Here is a 24,350-nt window from a genome sequence, read left to right as displayed (position 1 = left end):
CTACATTGGTGATTCTGCGACTTTGGAAATCAACCCTAATACCCACTTTTCAGAACTGGTTGGACAATATGTATGATATAACAAGTTTTGAACACTCATTTATAAGCTAAATGACTTTGCAGATTTTTCAAGAGATATGGGCCCCTTTTCTTAAAGATGGAAATGCTTTACTCACCCATACACCACACAGGTGCCTATAGGATATCGCGTTCTGTTTCATGTTCAATGCAGATTCCTATGGTCCGTTCCCAATTCCCTTGAGGTTCCCCATACTTCGACCCACATTATATGAGGTTTGTTCTATCATCAATAAACAAAAAGAGTGTCCAAAGGTGGTAATGAACCACAGTCAGGAGCAAGTAAACGGCTTCACTTAAGACGTTAAAGAAAGCCCTCACTCACCACCTAGTGATGACATGCTTCATCATCGGGCCCCACCTAAGAGACCGAATGTCTCTTTGGTGTGCTACAACGCCAGATTTACTGCGGAGCGGGTTGGTGAGTTCAGGCGGTGTTGTGCAAAGAAAAAACTAGTGAGTGGTGGATGGTTAAAAAGTAGTCCGTGGTGTATCAAAATTAACTTTATTCTAACGATCACTAAGGACAGTTTGTTAAAAAAAGTATGTGTTGTAAAATTGTCCACAATTAGTTGAGTGGTAGTTTCCTAAATATCAGTCGACATGTTTCAGCCACGAAACGGTATGAATTTACCTGGCATTCATCAGGACTCTGCGTGTACTAAACGCTGGGGGAATGGACTCTCTAAGGCCCACCCTAACCTAGGGACGTGAAAGTGAAAATTAACAAAAAAGTGAAAGTGCAAAAAAAAATTAGGAAGAGAAATCGTCTCCCTAATTACTCCTGGTTTAGGAGGCTTCCAGCTTTACGGTTTCTGCACCTGTAGAAGGAAATGACAAGGACATACATATAGGACAAAACATACATTGAGTAATGATGCTGATCACTTATTTCGATCGCGCCTGCATTTTACTTTGATAGCAATAAAGGAAATATCCTTCCTTTTAAAACAACACTGTTTTTCATAGCACGTATAATACACAGCACTCCCCACTTTTAGCAGCTAGAAGTCTAGAGGCCATGATGGTGATAACTATACTGTTATTTTACCACGATTGTCTCTTAAGCCATACACTGGAGCACTATGGATTTACATAAGTGGTCAGCATCATTACTCAATGTATATTTTGTCCTATATGTACGTCCTTGTCATTTCCTTCTACAGGTGCAGAAACCGTAAAGCTGGAAGCCTCCTAAACCAGGAGTAATTAGGGAGACAATTTCTCTTCCTAATTTTTTTTTGCACTTTCACTTTTTTGTTAATTTTCACTTTCACGTCCCTAGGTTAGGGTGGGCCTTAGAGAGTCCATTCCGCCAGGGTTTAGCACACGCAGAGTCCTGATGAATGCCAGGTAAATTCATATAGTTTCGTGGCTGAAACATGTCGACTGATATTTAGGAAACTACCACTCAACTAATTGTGGACGATTTTTCAACACATCATTTTTTAACAAACTGTCCTTAGTGATCATTAGAATAAAGTTAATTTTGATACACTACGGACTACTTTTTTAACCATCCACCACTCACTAGTTTTTTCTTTGCACAACACCGCCTGAACTCACCAACCCGTTCCGCAGTAAATCTGGCGTTGTAGCACACCAAAGAGACATTCGGTCTCTTTGGTGGGGCCCGATGATGAAGCATGTCATCACTAGGTGGTGAGTGAGGGCTTTCTTTAACGTCTTAAGTGAAGCCGTTTACTTGCTCCTGACTGTGGTTCAGTACTACCTTTGGACACTCTTTTTTTGTTTATTGACTATTACCGGGGAATAAGAGTGTCAATCTACTCTCCCTACTTCTCTTTTTGTTTGGACGTTTATTCTATCATGCCACCTTCCCCCTTCATTACAAGTGCGTGCTTCCTTCTTCCTTCACCTCTTTCAATGGTTGTGTTCTGTTCTTCTTTCCCCTTGTTTGTATTATTCATTAGTTGCTTTAATGGGGATCTGGTTTACAGATGGATTTTGGGATTGTATTTTGCTTTGTTGATATTCCCGTCCTGCATGGTGGTTGACTTGAGTATCTTTATTGTGCTAATCTTTTTAATGTATTGTGAAAAATTCTATAAAGATTAGAACTCAAATGTTATATGGTATTTTAATTTCTTCTTGTTTTGTTCTCGTTTTTGTTAGTGGATAGCTTGTTGAGTTGTACGAGGGCGAAACATCTTCTTTCCTCCTCGTTCTCCATTGTGGTCAAGTTGTTTTTTTTTTTTGCAGAGTTTCATATAGCGCGAACTTGACCCGAATCGGGTATCAGAGTGCTTTACATAGCACCAGTTGCGTTACATGAGGACACACATTAATTTTTGTTAGGCAAGAGGAGATTATGTGATTTGCCCAGAATCACAGGATGTTCAGCATCATTGCCGAGACTCAAACCCAGTTCCCCAGATTCGAGGTCGACCGCCCTAGCCGCTAGGCCAACTCTTCTCCCCATTGTTCATCATTTTGAGCTGATCCTCTAAAACTCGAAATCATGGTCTGTATTTTGTTAGTTCCAGATTTCTGTTCCTCTCTCCTATTCTGAAGTTTTAGCTAGGACATATATAGTCATTTTCAATGCCATCTTTGCTTATTCACATTTCAAGTCCCTGACTAAACTGCAAATTGCTACCAAAGGGGATGATGAATGGAGCATTGGAGCAAGTCAAACACTCACCCCCAGTCAACTGATCTGGGTTTAATCCATCATCGTTCTTTAGCTCACTCCACTCCCCCAGTTCAGACATGGCCATATGCAAATCAGTCTAACCCTGTGCCTCATGGGAACAGTCCAGCCCGAACTGCTAAGACATGTCTTCCCTGGACCGGAAACAAGCATCCTGGGGCCGGTTTCTGGCTAAACAGCCATCATCAGCCAGGCTAGCTTGAATCCAGTGGCATAGTGAGCAAGGGACCCACGTCTGGGCATACCCTGCCAATTTAGGGAGAACAAAGCGATACCAAAGGGGATTATGGACGGAGCGTTGGAGCAAGTCAAACACTCACCCCCAGTCAACTGATCTGGGTTTAATCCATCATCGTTCTTTAGCTCACTCCACCACCCCAGTTCAGACATGGCCATATGCAAATCAGTCTAACCCTGTGCCTCATGGGAACAGTCCAGCCCGAACTGCCAAGCCATGTCTTCCCTGGACCGGAAACAAGCATCCTGGACACGAAATGAATGATAGAAAATATATTGTGTATGTAGTATTATAATACGTTTTTGTAAATTGCATTGACAAATAAAGGTTTTACGTTTAAAGGTTGAATCCTTTAGAAAAATGTTTTGTTAGGTAGGTAGTTTATATTGAGGGAACACAAGAAATCCACGAGCAAGCAGCATAGACCTTCTGAAAATGATGATTTTTATTAGAATAACTCCTCGGGTTGACATTTGCCTGCACTTTTTTGGATTTGAGGCCTTTTGACTTTCTTTGGATTACTTTTGGATTAGAAATCAACTTTCACAAGTAAGATTGTTTAGGGCATTACAGTTGCTGTAATGCTGTTCTGCAGAAAAACGAGTTTTGCTCAACTGAAAGCACTCAGCAGGTGCAAAAGTTCAAATTCATCATTAGTAGCCATTCCCTGTAGTGCTTCCTGACTGGGGCCCCTCCAGAGTTCAGTTGCCAGTTGCAACAATTGTATGACCCTGCTCTGACTCTCACAGCCGGATCATAGAATCGCTACAAGTAGGCCACAAAGGTCCTGGAAAAAAAAATTGCACTGCAACAGAAAGCAAATTACAGATAAGGAAGCAGGTGCCAGACTGGAATTTTAAAACAGTGACACATTAATAAATCAACCCCAAATTAATTCATGTCAGTTGAAGCAGGGCAGGTGTGCTTGCTTTTTCCCCCCATAATCTGCAGTGATGATGAACCAGAGGGTGGCATTGATGTACCAGAGGGTGGCATGGGTGAAACAGAGGGTGCTGGGAACCTGTGATGATGAACCAGATGTAGAAACAACATAATCGCGACCGTTGCGAGCCGACATGTAAGTTCGCAATTGCGAACTGGTACAAAACCCTCGCGAACTGGCAGAAATCCTTGCGAACACAAAAAAAAAAATTGCGAGAATTCGCGGATTTTGCGGATTGCGAGTTCGCAAATTCGCAAAATTCACGAACGCCAGATTCGCCCATGCTTACTGTCTTTGCATATACTAACTCCAGGATGTTATTCCTGTTTCTGTAGTAGGGGGTCTCTGTATAGTCATAATCTAGTGAATAGTCCCGCTCATTAGCGTGGACCCCGGAGCAATCAAAAATAATCTCTTAAGGTGTCTAAAAATGCAGTCCTGCACAGACACTTAAGAGAGAATTTAAAGACAGATAATGCAGCCTGTATTCACAGGCTACACTGTCCAGTACTTTAACTAGACATTCCACCAAAAACCACAAACAGCACAGCTTGCCTAGTTTTCTTCATAGAGAAAAACTTCCCCTTTTACCAACAAAGCCTCTGGAATGATAGAGAGGAAGGTGAGGACAGACAAGTCCCATAGGCTGCCATTATGTGGCTCAAAAAGGATACCGTGCCTTTAAGAAAACTTTCTAGAACTTTCTCAGTATCCCAGAATGCCCAGCAGGTCCCATTTACTTTCAGGTCTCTTTTCCGGCTCCTGCTAGCAGGACCCTGGAGCATTGAGCTCTCCCTGTTTTGGGTTTATTGTAAGAATTTTGCACTTTTAAAGTGTGTGGGTGTTTACACTTGATGTGTTTTGGTGCCCTCTTCCTTTTCTAGTATTCTGAGCACTTCTTTTTTGTCAAAAATGCCAGCATTGTTTGATAAATGCCCAGAGTGCTCTAGGAAGAAGGCCAAGTCGGACCCACACCTTGTGTGTATCATGTGCCTCCCTTCTACTCATCTACCTGATAAGTGTGAGATTTGCCAGACCTTCTCCTCCAGGACCCTGAGAGACAGAAAGAAGATTAAGCTCCAAGGACTGGAAGAAAGAAGGCTGCAGAGTCAAGGTGGGTCTGGGCATGCTGGATCTGCTTCCTCTGCCCATGCTGTGGCCTCTGGGGTGCTCCCCAGCATCAAGAAGGCCAAAAAGCGTCGCCGTTCTCAGTCGACGTCGATGGCATTGACGACGGCGTAGAGAGGCATGACGGGGATCTGCTCCCCGTCTCCCCAGGGCTCTGGGTCGAGACGACGTCGACGTTCGTCGTCGAGGGGACTGACAAGACCGCTGTCGAGGTCGCCGCCGAATAAAGCCATCATCGTCGTCATCTTCGACGTCGTCATCGACACTTCAACGTCGTGAGGATTCCAGACGGCGTCGGCGCTCGCCGTCGAGGCGACACCGCCGTTCGCCTTTGACGTCGCCTCGACGTTCGGCGTCGAGAAGGAGATCACATTCGACGTCAAGGCGCAGGTCATCAGCGTTGAGGCAGCGAAGCCCGTCGTCGAGGCAGAGGTCGTTGACGTCGAGACGACGTTCGTCGGCGCCGAGGAGGCGTTCTTTGACGCCGCAGAGGCGTACTTCGAAGCCGAAGAAGCGCTCGGTGCCCAAGAGGAAGAGCTCATCCTCCAGGAGGCGTTCTAGAGCCAGGAGTCCTTCCTAAAAAGGAGGATTTTATGGAAATCCTAAATGAGGGATTGCTGGTGTCGAACCAGCTGATCAGCGCAGATGCAGACTCTTCGCTCTTGGCAGCCCACGGGTACTGCCATGGAGTGAATCAGAGGCGCCACGCTTGGCTCAGATTGACATCACTGAAGCCTGAGGCCCAATAGAGGGTGGCCAACCTGCCCTTCTCGGGCGAGACCCTATTCGGGAAACACGCCGACGATGAGATGGCCCGCATGAAGGCAGAGGCTGAGACTCTGATGGCTGTGGGCTTGGAGAAGCCCAAGGACCAGAAGAAGAACTACCGCCGGTTCCAGAGAAGGTACGGGGTGCAGGGCTGAGGGCGAGGTCAACAGTCTGGACAGCAACAGCAGCAGCAACAGTTCCAGAGGAAGCCCTTTCAGAAACGTCAGAGGGTCAGGGGTGGTCAGCAGTCTGCCACCTCGTCCGAAGACCCGGCCGTGTCTAGGCCCTGAACGATTACTTCCCCGTCATCTGTTATCCACTCCGGTGGGGGAAGCGTTCACTATTTTCTAGCAGAGTGGAGAAAAATTTCCCGAGACAAGTGGGTGCTGAAAATTGTTTGCAATGGATACAGTCTTTGGTTCACCAGCCCGCCTCCAGCAATTCCACCGGTTTGCTCGCAGTTTCTGCTGCGCGAGCTCCAGGCGGAGGCCGATACCCTGTTAAGGAAAAGGGCGATAAAAGACGTCCCTCTGTCTCAAAGGGGAAAAGGTCTGTACTTGCGATTCTTTCTGGTCCGAAAAAAGGACAAGAACGAGTTCAGGCCTATTCTGGATTTGCGGCAAGCAAACAAGTGGATTCGCAGAGAAAATTTTAGCATGCTGTCTTTGCACCAGATTAACCCTCAACTGCAAAGGGGAGACTAGCTGTGCGCGATAGACCTACAGGATGCATACTTCCACATGCCCATTGCACAGAAACATAGGAAGTTCCTGCGATTCCAAGTCGGCGCCAATCACTATCAATACACAGTGTTACCGTTCGGGCTGAAGTCTGCGCCCAGGGCCTTTTCCAAATGCATGGCAGTGGTAGCAGCACACCTGAGAAAGAACAAGGTGTTTGTCTACCCGTACCTGGACGATTGGTTGATCAAGGCATCCTCCTTCTCTGAAGCTCAAGCGCACTTCCAGAAGACGTCCGTTCTCTTGAACAAACTGGGGTTGCACATGTCCAAGTCCATCCCGACTCCGGTCCAATGCCTACAGTACTTGGGAGCCTCCATCAATACGCTGTCAGCAAGCGTGTCTCCTTCGGAGGAAAGACGTTTATCACTCCTTCGGAAGGCTCAGGCTCTTATGACCGCTCCATCTACGACAGTGAGGACGGTATCTTCTCTACTGGGGTCGATGGCCTCTTGTATCTTCCTCACGCCACACGCACGGCTACACATGAGACCGCTGCAGGAGTGTCTGGAGGATCAGTGGGACCAGAGGAGAGGAAACTGGGACGACAAGATACAACTGTCTCTGCATGCTCTACAGTCTCTGAAATGGTGGTGTTCAGAGGAGAATCTCCTCAAGGGGGTTCCCTTCCACAAGGACATTCCCACTCAGACTATCGTGACGGATGCTTCTCTCCATGGCTGGGGAGCGCATTCCAGGGAGTTACAGACCAGGGAACGTGGTCCCAGACGGAGTCCCCGTATCACATAAATTTTCTGGAACTCAGAGCTGTTCACTTGACACTGAAGGCCTTTCATCCGTCCTTCCAGATCAACTCTTTGCTTGTACAGACAGACAATACGACCACAATGTATTACCTCAACAAGCAGGGGGGCTCGAGATAGCGCACCCTGTCGCAGGAGGCGCAGGCGTTCTGGCACTGGCTTCTTGCCAGAGGACTCACGATAACGGCTACTCATCTACCAGGTGTACAGAATGTTCAGGCGGACGCACTGAGCAGACTGATCCAGGAAAACTACGAATGGGTCATCAACGTCGAAGTACTCGGAGACGTTTTCGCCAGGTGGGACACTCCAGACGTAGATCTGTTCGCCACCGCCGAAAACAGCAAATGCCGAGACTTCGCATCCAGGTACTACCAGCGGGGAACGCTGGGGAATGCGTTATGGATCGACTGGTCGAACAGCTTTCTGTACACTTTTCCACCCATTCCCCTGATTCCGGCGGTGCTCATCAATCTGGCCCAGACCAGGGCGCAGATGATACTGATTGCCCCGGAATGGCCCAGGCAGTGGTGGTTCACGGACCTGCTTCACCGCTCTCTCCTTCCTCACATTCGGCTGCCGTGCCGGCAGGACCTGCTCACGAAGTTCAGGGGCAGATGGTGCACCCCAATCTCTCGTCTTTGAGTTTGGCGGCATGGCTCCTGAGATAGTGCAATATGGCCATTTGAATCTCCCTGCAGAGTGTATGGACATACTGAAGGAAGCCAAGAGACCTTTCACTAGGACTTCTTATGCGTACAAGTGGAAGAGATTTTGTATCTGGTGCAAGTCCAAGAACTATGATCCAACGACATGTAAAGAAGATGCCATCCTTCCGTACCTTTTACATTTGGCGCAATCTGGCCTTAATTTTCATTCTATTAAGGTTCATCTCGCTGCGCTGACTGCCTACAGGAAATGTTCTTCACAGACCTCCTTCTTCCAGATCCCTGTGATCAAAGATTTTTTGGAAGGCTTGAAGGAAGTATTTCCTCCTGTACTGCTTCCCCTCGCCTTCATGGGAATTGAATCTGGTGCTGTCCAGATTGATGAAGGAACCTTTTGAACCTATTCATAAGGCTTCATTGCAGCACCTCTCCTGGAAGGCGGCGTTCCTCGTGGCCATTACATCGACCCGCAGGGTGAGTGAAATTCAGGCGTTGTGTTGCCAGGAACCTTATACTGTATTTCATGCTGCTAAGGTTGTTATGCGTACTCACCCTAAATTTCTTCCTAAGATTATTTCTGATTTCCATGTTAACCAGACCATACCTTTACCTACGTTTTTTCAGAATCCTTCCTCTCCAGCGGAAAGGTCTCTACATTCCCTGGATGTCAGGAGGCTGTTGAAATTTTATCTGGATAAAACTAAGGATATTCATAGGTCAGACCAATTGTTTATCAATTATGGGTCAGTCAGGACAGGTCTTGCTACCTCAAAACAGTCCATTTCGAGGTGGATCGTGTCCTGTGTACAGTTGTGTTATCAAAAGGCTAATAAGACTTTAGGGGGTAAACCTAAGGCTCGTTCCACCAGGGGCAAAGCTGCCACGACTGCTTTGTTACATAATGTTCCCATTGCAGAAATCTGCAGGGCGGCCACTTGGAAGTCAGTCCATACCTTTGCTAAGCGTTACTGTCTGGACTCTGATGCCAGGGCAGATGCTCAGGTTGGGCAGGCTTCGCTGCGAAATCTGTTCGCACAGTAGTGGTGTTGTACTTCTTTTTCTCCACCGCCGCTTTAGTGTGGGGATGGGCTTACCATTCTATTCACTAGATTATGACTATACACAGAGATCCCCTACTACAGAAGGAGTAGTTTCTGTCCTGTAACTCCAGTTCTGTAGAAGGGGTATCTCTGTTATAGTCATAAGCGCCCGCCCTCCTCCCCGGTGGAGTAAGAAGTTCATGTTGGGAATGCTACAAGTCTATCGTTATAGGCCTTCAAAAAGAACTGAAAGTAAATGGGACCTGCTGGGCATTCGGGGATACTGAGAAAGTTCTAGAAAATGTTCTTAAAGGCACGGTATCCCTTTTTGAGCCACATAGTGGCAGCCTATGGGGCTTGTCTGTCCTCCCCTTCCTCTCTATCATTCCAGAGGCTTTGTTGGTAAAAGGGGAAGTTTTTCTCTATGAAGAAAACTAGGCAAGCTGTGCTGTTTGTGGTTTTTAGTGGAATGTCTAGTTGAAGTACTGGACAGTGTAGCCTGTGGATATAGGCTGCATTATCTGTCTTTAAATTCTCTCTTAAGTGTCTGTGCAGGACTGCATTTTTAGACACCTTAAGAGATTATTTTTGATTGCTCCGGGGTCCACGCTCATGGGTGGGACTATTCACTAGATTATGACTATAACAGAGCTACCCCCTACTAAAGAACTGGAGTTACAGGACAGAAACTACTCCTTCCATTCCAATTTCCTGGTTCATTGCTGGCCTTAATAGTGACAGCCAGCTTCTCAGGCATTTTCCCAGTTCGTTTTGCCACTTTTCCATAATAATTAAGCACCCTAATGGAATAGCCATGCAATCAGTCAACACAGGTCTTAGAGACATAACTCCATAATATTTATGAATTTTTCTTTAGGACGCTTATTGAAGCTGAGATTCTTCCTTTAAAATACTCTGTATGTTCTTTCCTTGTTAAACTCTTTTTCATACCAGGCCTCTAAGTACTTATATTTATTCACAGTTTCTAATTTGTTGGGCCCCAAGTACTATGCAAATTTTACAAGTGGTTCCCCAAAAACCAGCACTTTAGTCTTATCCATATTTATCTCTAACTTTTTCTTATTACAATATTCCAGAAATGTATTCAGTTTTGTTGTAGGCCTCTTTCTCATATCCATCCGCAAATTCTTTACATGTAAAATCTTCAGTTCGGAGATACTCCGTGGCAGCTCTGATTATGTCTGTTGGATAAGAAGACCCGCTTAGATGTAGTAATTTGCTGGATGTGTTAAAATCCAGCCATCACTAGCTTCCCTTCCCATGCCACAGTTTGTCCCCTTACAATGCAAAAGTACCTGTGGGGATCCGTATTGGCCCGTTATTAGATATGGCTAATCTGTGCCACAAGTACTTCATCTAAGGCAATACCATGGATAGAGTGCACATTATCCAACTTACGGGTATTTTATTTGTGGGACTCTGAGGCAGCATCCTTGCAGATGGATGGGTAGTTGGCCAGTGAAAGTATATGTAGCACTTGTGTTGCCAATGGGTAAGCCAGGATTTGCCCACTCTCATTCTGACAATAAAACATCATCCTACAGCCTGATCATATTCGATTTAACCTAATTTTTAACCATGGAGTAATGTTTGCTTAAATTGCTTTTTGTGTGGTAGTTGCATATCCGCAGAATTCCATTATGTCAAAAATGGTGAACACAAATAATTTCAGACACTTAATTATGTATGCATACCTTTTTTTTCTTCTTCAGTTTACTCACAATCCTGGTGCCTCTTGATATTACATACGGTGACATTTGCGTTGAGCTCCACAATCTTGTGAAAACTTTCAGGTCAGTATATGCACATTGTATTTTCGTTTTCCCATACCACACTGTACACATTTTGTATTTCATTTTATACCTGACAGAAGGAAAAAGGCCACTGCAATCATGCAGCTGGAGAGGACCAAATTATGCACAGCAGTGTCTACATTATGTAACCATAAAAAGCTAATTATATTGCGTTACGTACAATGGCGCACTTTATGGCATTATTGCTTCACCATTTTGTCATGTATACATCTGTTAATGCTATATGTGCCAAAGTTACACTTTGTATCAGTTTAGGTTTAACACATAAACACAGCTATCAGAAATTGAAAGGTGGCCTACTACTTTGCAACAACACACGTGACAGCGCTTTTAGTAACTTTTGATCCATTTGAGCCAGAAACATGTTTTTTGTTAAAATCTGCAAATTATGCAGAAGATGATGGATTACGTGCGAGTTTGGCGCATCTATAATTATGTGGAAAATGCTACAGCCTTAGAAGGGTATTATTCCAGTTATACTACCCTACTCAAATGTCCTTTCTTGCCTGAATGCAAAGCCAGTTCAAGGTTCGCACTAGAGGAGGTGAGGTGACCAAACCTGTCATCAAATACCAGATTTTATTCCCTCCTACATGTTAGATGCGATTGGTTGTTACATATGATTTAGTAAGAAAGGATAATTTTGTCGATGCTCCATGACTGATTTCATTTATATTGGTGAATAAATGTTCACAGGTGCTCAGGCAGCTTTGTGTTTGGCGTTTTCTAGATAGGGTTAAAGCAAGAACATATCTCTTGGTCATTTTCTCAGTATGTTATGTAGGTCTGAAAACAGGAAAAGGATGGTGAGGGAATACCCTAAATAATCATCTGTAATCTCATAAAACTGTTTCACTGTTCTCTTAGGACAGGATGTACAAATTAATTTTGCTATTGATAAACCTGTTCTACGCAAAATCACAACTCTTGCCTCTGCAAAATGGCATTTAGGTATATATTAAATCCATTTTGTGAGTTTAAAAAGTCTTTCTGACTTGCAAAATGAGTTTACTGACCCATCCCGTATCTCAGTCAGTAAGGGGCACCCCCCCCCCTAATTGCAATTTCATTTGCCATTTTTCAATGGTTTATGCCCACAGTGGTTGTTGCATCCCATTAATTTGGCTAGATAGATGGATAGATGGATGGATAGATAGATAGATAGATGGATAGATGGATAGATGGATAGATAGATGGATAGATAGATGGATAGATAGATGGATAGATAGATGGATAGATAGATGGATAGATAGATGGATAGATAGATGGATAGATAGATGGATAGATGGATAGATAGATGGATAGATAGATGGATAGATGGATAGATAGATAGATAGATAGATAGATAGATAGATAGATAGATAGATAGATAGATAGATAACAGCCCCAGATCCTTTAAGGAACATCGATTGCTTAAAAATAAATCCCGTTGGTGAATGCAAACACATAGATAGTGGTCTGCTCTTCCTAATTAATACTTCCTAGGCAGGTTGTTAAAGCCAAGATTTCCCTCCCACCCATGAGAACCTATTAGCTTTGGCAATGTTGGGTGGGGCCGGGGTTGCACCCGGAAAATGGAGGGTGGGCCGGAGGGGCTGCTGCAAGCACACAGACATCAAATTGTGGGCAGGAGGAGCTAGGCAACTAAATGGAGAAACACATGCAAGGATGGTAGGAGGGAAATGCTTGGAAGAGCACACAAACATCAGATGGTGGGTGGGAGGAGCATGGTCAGGAACATGGATGGGGAGAAGCATATGAGGGAGACAGATGAAAAACACACATATTCTCTTAGAGTGCTTAATCAAAAAGAGAAATGAGCACCTAAAAAGGGAGCAGTGGAAGGACACAGTCTGTGCTCCCGGGGCGGGACAAAAACAAGAAAGGAAGGAAAGCCTATGTAGGCTGACAAATTAGAAGCAATCGAATGAGAGCAATAAATGAAGACTAGTAATGGTAAGTAATAGGCTGGCTATAATCCTCACTGCAAGGTATCAAATGTCTTGCAATAGGCAGCGCATGAGCTGAGGGTGAGATCTGAAGAAGTATTCCATTTAACTGTTTGAAAAATGTATTTCACCTAACACACCTATAAATGAATTCCAGCGGTGTGCAACTTTTGAAAAAGTAGGTCACGTTGTTTATAAAAAAGGAACAACACTGTCATCCGTGACCTTTCCCCTCTGTGTGTTCGGAATACTTCAGCCTGTTCATTTGGTTGATGTCGCTCTAAGGGGGCGAAGCAAACGGCTGTCACTGTGTGTCAAAGAGGTTTCTTAAGGAAGGGTAAAAGAGCATGTGGCGAATGGAACAGCAGCAATTTTCTTCTTCGCTGAATATTCGAGAAACACTTGCAGTTCAGATTCTTTAGGGCAGCGTCTGTTCAGTCACCGCTGATAGGAAACACTTTGACGGGATCTCTGGAGACATCTTATTGTGGTTATAGTTCTACTCAACCAAAGTCCCCCAGTGATGGTCCGCTCTTGTAAGGAAAACTGAGATGTCAGAACATTCCCCGGAGACACTCTGGGCACTCTGCAGACGAAAGAGCAAGTTAAATCATTGTTAGGAGTAGATTTCTCCCAAACCAAGCTTCAGGTGAATTACTGATTGTTAAAAGGCTCTTTATTAAAAAAAAATCTGTACTATTTCATGGGTGGATGATTGATGTGACAGCGTTGTTGTCATTATTGGGGCAATAAAAACTTGTCTTTTGTGTTTGCCTAACCTATTTTTAAAACACTTTTTCCTGCCTGTTCCATAACATCTGTATCACATAAAAAACGCCATTAATACAGAACCACTTTGCCAAAAAGCCCACACCATATATGAAATTTAAATATATGGATTTGTTGGTGTAGATTTCGATGGCGCCTTTTCTGGCTGGCGGTGGCCCTCACCCGTGGTACAACCTACCACTTTGCGTGATTTGAAAATTCTTTTGTGGCCATTTGATGTTGTGCTAGCTGTGCACTCCCGTTGTCGAATCTCCGTCCCACTTTACAGAGCCAATGAGATTTTACTATTTGTGGAGACACTACTGTTATTGCAAAATTGCTCCGCAACTTGTGCAGAAGCGTTGAACTATTAGTATTTTACCCTTTTATGGTGCAATAGAATAGCTGCCATCTTAAATTAATGAAGGCAACTCACGCTTTTTGATCAGTGCATTGTTCCAGTGGTGCTCACTGTGCTAAAGCTATGCACCATTTGAATTTTCACACTTGTATAGATAATATGGTGTTAAGGGTGCTGTCCGGTTGAGTAGTAAAAGTAAAACTGTGGTCTTGGAACGTGCTGATTTTTCTGTTTTGCCAATGATGTTGGAGTTTCATCTATTCTACTTGCACATTTTTGACTTTCCAGTTCATGGGATCTAATATAGCAAAATGTTTCTGTCCTTCACTGTTTTTTATGCTTAGGATGTTGAGAAAAATGGAGTAAGAAGGAATTGCATGGTGACTGAGTTGGGGGAACGGGTGGATCAGCCCTACAAGTTAATTGTTTTATTCTTATTAATCAGCTGTGCATATAGGTTGTTTGACATTCAACTACATATGTATCTAGTGGATGAAATGGGGAAATTGTAGTGATGAAGAAAAATCATATCTGAAACCTACAAACTGGTTCAAGTAGTTTCAAGTACCAGTTTTATCCAGCAGTTTAGCAAATTGCCAAAACCTATTTTGCAGCAACTGGAATCGACAAAACATTTTAACTGGTAAAAGTGGAGTGACCTGTAAAATAATAGGTTTTGAAGGTCTGCAGGTAGTGGCAAGGTTTTTTTTCCATAAGGGTGCTTAATACTTACTTTTTTACTTTATTGTGATTTCTTATTAAAGAGGGAATATTTCACTGTGTTTTAATTTTTCCATTGGTGGAATCCCTTTTCTGTTCATTAGTTATTTTTTGGTCGGAAAAATTGATGGCAGTATTGTACGAAGGAATAAATCTGGATATATTAAAATGTTAAATTCTGTGGCAGGAACATACAAACAGGCGCTCTAGTATGGATCATCATCACAAATTATGAGAATCCAGCCATATTGTACCCTAACAGTGATCCTGTTCATCCTCTCAGTCGACCATCACTGTGCTGCATATTTTGATGATGAAAATATTTGATGGCAAGGTTAGAATGATATATGAACAAGCACCATCATTTCCATATTATTTTTAGTTAAGGGTACACTGAAATGGATAAGGACTAAGAAATTAGTTTGGGGTCTCCAAACCGGTCCTGGAGGGCCGGATCCATGCCAGATTTTTGGGATATCCCCATTGAGATACATGTAGCTATTTTAATAATCTGGCACGGATCCGGCCCTCCAGGACCGGTTTGGGGACCCCTGGTCTAAGTGGTTTCAAAATGTATGTTGTCAAATTGAGTAGTACAATTTAGCATGCATGCTTTTTACATACTGTAAAACATTTTTTCATGCGTATGTAATGTCAGTTTTTAATGTATGACCTAGTCGCATATACACTGCATCAATTATTATTCCTCCATAGGAAAATATTTGATTTCTATATGGCTTTAGTAATTCTCACAACGTCTTGCATCCTCTTACTAGTTATGGGTGCACAAACCCTGTTGTGATTGTCATTGTACAGAAATAAGGCAGTGGCCTTTGGCTTCCCTGGTAAATGTTCCTGTGACTATGACTGACTGTCTTATGGGCTACTCTAATTCTATGGGAAAGACAAATGAAATGTGACCCTTATTGAGCGATCTGATTAAAACATAAGGCCTGATTTAGATCTTGCCGGATGGGTTACTCCATCACAACAGTGAAGGATATCCTGTCCGTTGAAATATAAATCCCATATGATATGGGATTTATATTTAAGCGGACAGGATATCCATCACTATTGTGACGGAGAAACCCGTCCACCAAGATCTAAACCAGGCCCATAATCTGTATAGAATAAATCACTAATAGCAACTCTGCTATGCCCATCATCTGTAGCACTGTGAAAAGCATTACAGCCCTTCAACATAAAGGGAGAGGGCCTAGTGGTCCAGCGGTGTTTGTACACTGAATAATTTGCAATGTAGACTTATCTGTGTGAATTATATATTGACATGGAGTTATTAACTAGCAAAGATTATTGGTGAAACATGTCAATTAGGTCTGTAGTGGATTGGCTAAGAACAGCAGTTCTTAACCCTTTTGACTTCCGTGGACCCCACAGAATCATTACCGGAATCCACGGACCCCTACAGAGTGATTATAGGAAGCCTAGGCAATATCTATGAATAAGACTTCAAAACAATACACTAAAATACAAAAACAAGTATACACCAAGGGGCCGATTCCGATGCGGTTGGAATCGGCTCCGGCCGCATCGGAATCGGCTGTTCAGATTCCTTTCTGACCTACCCATTTTGATGGGGTCAGTCGGAAAAGAATCCGGCCTGGATTTCCGAATGGCTTGCGACATGCTGGGAGAGCCCGGCTGCCATTTGGAAATCCTCCAGCAATCCCTCGGGCAGCTCTTTCCGGCCAGGGGATTACGATGGAGGATTCCCACAGCCTTTCTGTGCCGGCTTTTCCGACACCGAGAAGCTGTGGAAATCCCACTTTGGGGGCCCCCAGCAAAGCCTCCATGGGTGCAAGGCTGCTGAATGGTGGCCTAGGGGGCACCTATGGTGCCCTCCGTTGATCCCTGCACTCGGTGGCAGGCAGCTTGAGGTGCCTGCCATGGGGTGCAGGAATGAACTGCACCTCAGATCTTTACAATGAGAGCATGCATTCAGCTCGGATTGCGTGTTCCCATGGTAAAGAATAGGAGTACGACCGAACAGTGTTCGGTTGCATCCTACTTTCTGGGTTGAGACCAATGACAGGAGGTCGTTCAGTCCCAGTTCCCAAATGATGTTGGACGGACTCCGGTCCGTCCGACATCGGAATCTTCCCTTATGTGCAAAAATATTAAAATATTTTGTGTAATTCACAATCAAATTCATAAAAACTTTTCACATTTTCATTTTTGCGTTCTTATTTGTATATACTTGATTAATTTTAATTGTTTTTTTAAATAAGATTGAATTTTGTAGAACAGGTGCGTACCCCAGGGGTTCTCGGGCCACAGGTTAAGAACTACCAGCTCATAGAATGCTTGGGGTGAAGTTGGTAAAACATTCATGCATGGAAATGGGATTGCAAATCAGAGGAGACCATGTTATAACTCTTGGGAGTCAATCCATTGGGCCAGTGCACAACTTAAGTCTTCCTAGCTATTTCTTCGACTATGCAGCATCTGCACTAGCATCCCATACATGTAATCATTGGTTGTCAAATATATTTACTTTGATGTGATGTATGAAGTTCCTTATAAAATTGCATTGATATTTGATTAATTTTATTTTGGTTCATAGTCTAATTTTCCCTTTGTCTGCTTCTAAGTGAAGCACTATTTTCAACATTTCATACATTGGAATTGCATTTATATAGCACTTACCACCCCTGATGAGGTGTCGTAGCCCTTTTTTGGCGAGTAGCACGCTACTCCAGAACCCATATAGGATTAGTGGTGATTTGGTATAGTGAAATATGAAAGTAGTTTGAGTGGTGGATAGGTTATTCTGTTATTTGGATTGAGAAGGATAGTGAAGGGATAGAAGAGGGAAAAGATTTGCATTTATATAGCGCTTGCTACCCCTGATAAGGTGTTGAAGTGCTTTTCGGTGAGTAGTACGCTACTCTGGAAGCCAAACCAGATTAGTGGGAATGAGTATAGGAAAATTAGCAATTAATTTGAGTGGTGGACATGTTAGTCTCGTATTTGGATTGAGAAGGAATAGTGGAAGTATAAAAGAGGTGAGGGTATTTTGTTTGGGGGGAGGAGTTTATAGCCGTAGGAGGGGGGTTGCAATGAGTAAAGTGGGGATGGAGGGAAGTTAGTATAGTGAAAAATTAAAATATTTTAAGTGATGTACATGTTAGTCTGTTATTTGGATTGAAAAGGAATAGTGGAGGGATAGAAGAGGGAAGGGTCTTATTTTATTTTTTGGGACTTCATAGCAGTAAGAGGGTGTTTGGGATGAGTAAAGGGGAGGTGGAAGGGGAAGAGTCAGAGGAAGGGTTTAGAAAGGGTTGTTTGGGAGATCTGAATAGTAAGGTATGAGATGACGCAAGAAGGCGTGTAGAGGAGGGAAGAGTCTAGAAAGGGTTATTTTGGGGATCTTAGTGGTATGGGGTTTAAGATGAATGAGAGAGTGGAGGTAGAGGATATATTGAGAGCGGTATAGAGTGAGAAATTGGGTAGTGCATTGGATATGCTGAATTAGCAGTACAGTAATAAATATATAGATACATAACTACATTGAAGGTGGGGGCGGAGCTTGGCTCGAGACGGAAATGGCGGCCTGAGCCCTGAGTCTCACCACTGGAAAGCGATCAGCTGACCCACATCTGTCTGTCGGACTGCTGTTCCATCCAGAAAATCCAACTCAGACCCTCCTGGTCCCTCCCTATCCGAAGATAGGCGACGAACAGCAGTGGAAGCGTTGGGCCGCTGATCCCCGGCCTGAAGTGAGCGTGGGGCGGAGCTGCGCCCACAGGCGTGAGGAGGGGAGCTGCCGAGTCGGGCCGATCCCCTGCATCTCAGAAGCCCGAGTCCCGCTGAAACCTGTGCAACCCAGCGGAGGTGCTGACGGAGCGGTGTCCCGCTCAGGGCGGAGTGGGGGTCCGCTCCCTCAGCGCGAGAGAGAGCGCTGTGAGGCCCGCAGATGGGCGCGGAGAGTGGTCTACCCCCCCTCCCCTCCCCTTGGGTGAGTGAGGTGGCTAGTGCGGCAGCACGAACCACCGAGACTGCCCGCAATTGAGTTAATGGGCAGGGGGCTACCTGCACGGAGGAGCCCAGGTGGGTAAGACAGCAGCCCACAGCACAGTAGACAGAAGCAGAGCCTGGATAACATGCTGTGCCACCATTTTGTGTGCTGAAAGAGAGAACTTGAGTGACAACTGCCCCAGGGGCACACACTGGGAGGGCCCCCTGAGGCTTAATTGAGCACCTTGGAGGCAAGCGCCAGCTGAGGGGGACTGGAAGGCACAGCACTGAGGGGTGTATCCCCGGGGACGGCTGGACATTTACGACGCGGCCCGGCTGGGCTGCGGAGTCCTCAGTGGGGGGGTCCCTCAACTAGGGACGCCTTCCTCCTGCAGAAATTGACACGCAGGCGGCGCGGGCACGGAACTGAAGACAAGTGGAGTAGCTGCTGCACGTGCAGCTAGAAGAATCACATTTACCGGCCAGCACAGGGCACCACACATATTAAGGGCTCTGCAGGTCTGTGAGGGTGGCGCGGACCGGCGCTTGCAGTAAGGGTCTGAATTGCGCCGTGCTGGGGTTCGCTCCTCCGGGGACATAAGGTCGTGGGGGACAGGGTCAGGCGGTACGGGTCTGGTCGGGTCGCGGGTGCTGTGGAGGTCCGGACTTCAGTGGAGATGACACCATTCCTACTGATGACGCCACGCCTTGTAGGCACAGCAGCAGATCCCTGAAATGTCAGCACAGTGGGGTGCACCACACACAGCACGGTACAAGGAGACAACTACACTATAGATCGGGTTGTACTAAGGGGTACCCGGGGGAAGTATTGCCCTGCTGGCTGGCTTTTGGCGTGAAGGCAACATGGCATGAAAAGGAAGTGACACCAGCAAAATAAGTGCCACCTCTCGCAGCAGGTACACTTGGAGGAACTACTGTTGGATACCACACACCACCTGCCGGATTGAAGTACCACAGATTGCTGCTTACGTGGGGTCACAGGGCCTAGTATTTACCCGCTCACTGCTCGAGCGGAAGCTCGCGACGACCTTCAAACAACTGCCCCACAGAAGTGTAGACAGTGGGTAGAATGGACAGGACCCAGTCCAAGCTATCCTTCGAGTAAAAACGCTCTAAGTCGCATGACTCCACCTCAGAGGTGGCTAATAGGCCCCCAACTCCTATGGAAGATGAACCGGATATCCGAAGTTTGCTGTTATCCATGGAAAAGGGATTACAAAGCGGCATCTCTTCCCTGGGCACGAAAATCGACGCTTTCTCCTATCGGATAGACAGAAAGGGGGAAAGGCTGGATAAGCATGTGGAGAAGCTAGATATGTCTGAACGGCGACTCACGGAAGTAGAAGAGGCTCAGACAACATTGGACTCAGACCATAAACAGCTCGGAAGGGTTCTGCGGGAGCTACAAGACAAAGCAGAAGACTTGGAGGCCGCTCAAGGCACTGTAACTTGTGGATCAAGGGCCATTCAGAGACGACACAAACAGGCAACATGGAACGTTTAGTGGAGAAGCTGCTGGTTGACCTTCTGGGATTGGAGGTGTTCTCGAAGATGTTTGTGGTGGATAGAGCGCATCGTTCCTTAGGGCCCCGGCCTCCCTCAGGAGCCCCACCATCCCCTATCATAGCAAAATTGTTAAATTACCGGGACAGAGACGCTGCTCTACGCACGGCGAGGGACACATATACGCTGTCGTATGAAGGGTCGAATGTTTCGCTTTATCCGGATTTCACTGCTCGAGTACAGGAGGCCCGTCGACAATTTGTTCCCATGAAGAAACAGCTGCGGGAGATGGGTCTAGACTATGCAATGCTGTACCCAGCTAAGCTACGGGTGAACAGACAAGGTCGCTCCCATACTTTCACTGATCCAAAGGCTCGGCAGAAGACGCTTAAAGACTGAAACAAGGAGCAACAAAAGAGCCCGGAACCGCAGCTCCTGGATCAAGCCGCAGGGGGGTTGCTTGATGAACAGGACCTGAGCCTTGACTGGATGCACATTGCCGGTAAGTATTCTGAGGGGGGTGGAGGGGAGAGGGGGAATGTGAAAATATGGTAATGCTGTGGAGGATGACGTCTACTGACGCTTTAATGTATATTTCTGTGCTGTAGCTATTCGCTCCGGCTGAGTATATTGATGTAAGAAGGTAACCTAGAGAGCTTGATATAGCCACAGCATCAGCCAGGAGAGCTGCTAATGGAGGTACACAATACTTGCATGGTTAAAACTCTAGGATGTGGCGCGGTACAATGTCAAGTATTGCTACGAAAGGCTGTTAAGCGGAGGCTGTGATGCTAGAAGTCGGTGCTCAGGTGCTAGGACAGGTGTCAGCTGACATCAGGTTTATAACTGTATATAGAGCGATCTCTGCCCGCAAGTGACAAACACCACCACTGCTTACTAAGTTGGGGGATGGAGGGTGGGAGGGGGGAGGTGTGCGAAGTCCCTATTGGGGATGCTGCGCAACCGAGTTGTGGGTGGTCTGCTGTGGGCGGGGCGGTGGGAGGGGAGGGGAGGGGAGGTGAGGGTAGGGACACTGTTTTTGAGGTTGGAGAGTTCAGCCATGTTGCTGTATGCAGTACAGCATGTATATCAGCCGCAGGACTCTGAGACACACGACAGATGGGATGGCTATGACTAGAGGGGCTATTGACAGAGACCTATAGATTCCCTCAGAGTGCTGACATGGAATGAACTATTTAAACAGACATAATATAGATATTGCCCTACTACAGGAGATGCACCTTCCGCTGCAGAGTCCAATGATGCGTAACTGGGGTCTTGTGGGTAATGTTAACACGGCAGGCTTTACAACACATGCAAGAGGAGTAATGACTTGGGTTAACCCCAGATCTGACTACACGCTGCCACAGCTGGCAGCAAATGCTGGAGGCAGGTTTGTTTTCTCTAGATGTCGGGGAAGAGGATTGGATCTGCTTCTGGTTAACATATATGGCATTAACTTGAATGCCCGGAGTTCTTTGCTACACTGGCTAATGCGGTGAGCAGTTATGGGGCTGCACATATGCTTTGGGGGGGGGGGGGGGGGCACTTCAACCTTGTCAGGACCCCGAGCTTAGATAGATCAGGAGGACCAGTAAGAAGGCCGGCGACGGTGGCCAGAGCTATAGAAAGAGTTAGGATTAGCAAGGGCCTCACCGATGTATGGAGGGAGCTTCACCCACTGGATGGTGGGTTCACACACTACTCTGCCTATTATAACCTACACACACATATTGACTATTGGCTTGCATCAATGTCTCTCATGTCCCAGACCCGCACATGTCCGGTTCTACCGCGCATACTGTCTGATCACTCTCCACTCTTGATGGTCTTATCCACCCCAAAGAAGACAATTCCTCCATTCACATGGTGTTTCCCTCCCTACTCACTGTTGGGCCCTCTCTTTAAAGAAACAATAGCAGAAGCTATAGAAACATTTTTTTCTACCAATATAGGGTCAGTAGATAGCTTCCAAACAATTTGGGAGGCGTTCAAACTATACATCAGGGGGGTGGCCATGACCAAACACTCAGAGGTTCTTTGTGACATTTGCCAGAGACTGTTGACTCTGGAGCACAAACTGGGCGAATTGGAGACTTGTCAGGCGTCCAGGATTGAAGGGGAGACCACAGACACAATGAAGAAATTATTAGAGGAGTATCAGGAGGCAGCAGACAGTGAAGTGAAGCATCTGGGGAAATCTGCCATGGCGCAAGCGTATGGGGAGGGAGACAGGCCGGGATCTGTGCTGGCTAACTTGTTGAAAGCCAAACGTGGCAAGACTTTAATCACTGCAATCCGGTCGGAAGAGAGTGACCTGCTCACTGACGAAGTGGACATCGCCAATAGATTTAAACAATGCTATACAAACCTGTACGCCTCACGCCTGTCTTAAATGGATGGGGAAATACTAGACTACTTGGACCACGTTAAGTTGCCCTTCCTATCAAACACGCACAGTGAGTTTCTCTCACTTCCAATTGAAAAAGACGAGATACTTGAAGCACTGACGGGAATGAGGGCGAGAAGCGCCCCAGGGATGGACGGCCTCACAGTGAACTTTTACAAGACATTCATAGATTTACTGCTCCCCCACATTTCTGAGTTATTCGATGACATGTGCGTTATGTGACAGATGCTGCAAACGATGAGGGAAGCTATTTTAGTTGCTATCCCCAAACCGGGTAAACCACTGGAAGAATGTGGATCTTACAGGCCACTTTCCTTGTTGAACGTGGACACTAAGTTGTTCGCGAAGATTTTGACTAACCGACTGTCCCTTTTGACCCTGGACCTAGTTGCCCCGGAACAGGCAGGGTTTGTGCCTGATAGAAACCTCACATATAATCTGCGTACGGTCTTTGGCACAATGCAACATGCGCGACAAAATACGAAGGCTATTGTGGTCTTCTTAGATATGGAGAAGGCTTTCGAATCGGTAGAGTGGCCCTTTATGCAGCACGTGCTGACCAGAATGGATCTCAGTCCGGTCTTCTTGCAGATGGTCACGGTGGTATATAACGCCCACTCCGTGCGCATTCGGCTGGTTGCGCCCTGTCACCGACGCTATATGCATTAATCGCTGAGCCCTTGGCGTGCGCGCTCAGGCAATATCACGGCCACAGAGGTGTCCGATCTCGTACCTACGAAATCGTGGTGTCAACGTACGCGGATGACACCCTGCTTTATGTGAGAGACCCTGAAAACAATCTCTCCCCGGTCCTGCGTGAAGTGGTGCACTATGGTGCACTCTCTGGGTTGAAGGTCAATTGGACTAAATCCATAGCCTTTCCGCTCAGTCTGTCCACTTCACAATTTGAGGTGGAGTATCCATTGCTGTGGTCGGATGACTCGGTTAGGTATCTCGGTATCAGATTACACACTGACTCGGAAATTGTTTTTCGAGAGAATTATGGGACTACAGTAGCCAAACTAGAGGACGATGTCGAAACTTGGATAGGGCTGCCGCTGTTGCTCATTGGTAGGGTCTCCATCATGAAGATGGTGGTGCTCCCTAGATTTCTCTTTCTATTTACAAACATACCAATAGTACTACTGCGCTCCTTGTTTGCCAGACGAAATAAATCTTTAGTGAGGCTAGCTTACGCGGGCAAGCAGGCGCGTGTTCAATGGAGGGTTCTCACATTGCCATATCACCTGGGCGGACTGGGTGCCCCCGACCTAGAGCTGTATTACAGAGCGGCGCAGGGGATACAGGCACATAGTTGGATTCACTGTGCATATAACATGCCATACCCTAGACTTGAGAGGCTGTTCGCTGACCCTCTACCCCTTCCAGCCGTCATATTTGAGCCGGCAGACCGCAGAACCGCGATCTTGGACTTCTTAAATTCGACGCGGCATGCCTTGCACTGCTTATTACAATAGCAAGCGGGGGCCCTGTTATATTCCCCGGAGATGTCTACAGATTGGGCGATCTGGCTGTCCCCCTGCAGCGACAAAGGCGTTGTATGAGCGCTACATGCGCTGGGTATTCACAAAGCGGGAGACCTGTTCTTAGAAGGCATTGCCAAAACATCGGACGAAGTCACGATCACTGCAGATGCACCCACTTTACTGCAACGCTTCCAGTTCCACAGAGTGCACAGAGCACTCCACCAACAGTTAGGGTATGACTTGAACGAACCCCCTGAGGTACAAGAACTAACACATCT

At 46.0% G+C, this 24,350-nt stretch overlaps 1 protein-coding gene across 1 annotated transcript in view; it reads left to right on the top strand.

Moving 5' to 3' along the window:
* Positions 1 to 24,350, top strand: part of RPAP2 (RNA polymerase II associated protein 2) — a 323,291-nt gene that overhangs the window by 15,197 nt on the left and 283,744 nt on the right. Inside the window, exon 3 of the mRNA XM_086925613.1 lies at positions 10,774 to 10,854. Within this exon, the coding sequence (XP_086781739.1) occupies positions 10,774 to 10,854 (81 nt within the window). The remainder of the gene's footprint in view (positions 1 to 10,773; positions 10,855 to 24,350) is intronic.

This window comes from Lissotriton vulgaris, chromosome 1_1 (genome assembly GCF_964263255.1).
Source record: "Lissotriton vulgaris chromosome 1_1, aLisVul1.2, whole genome shotgun sequence".
Taxonomy (NCBI): domain Eukaryota; kingdom Metazoa; phylum Chordata; class Amphibia; order Caudata; family Salamandridae; genus Lissotriton; species Lissotriton vulgaris.
This window is presented reverse-complemented; position numbering and strand designations above follow the sequence as displayed.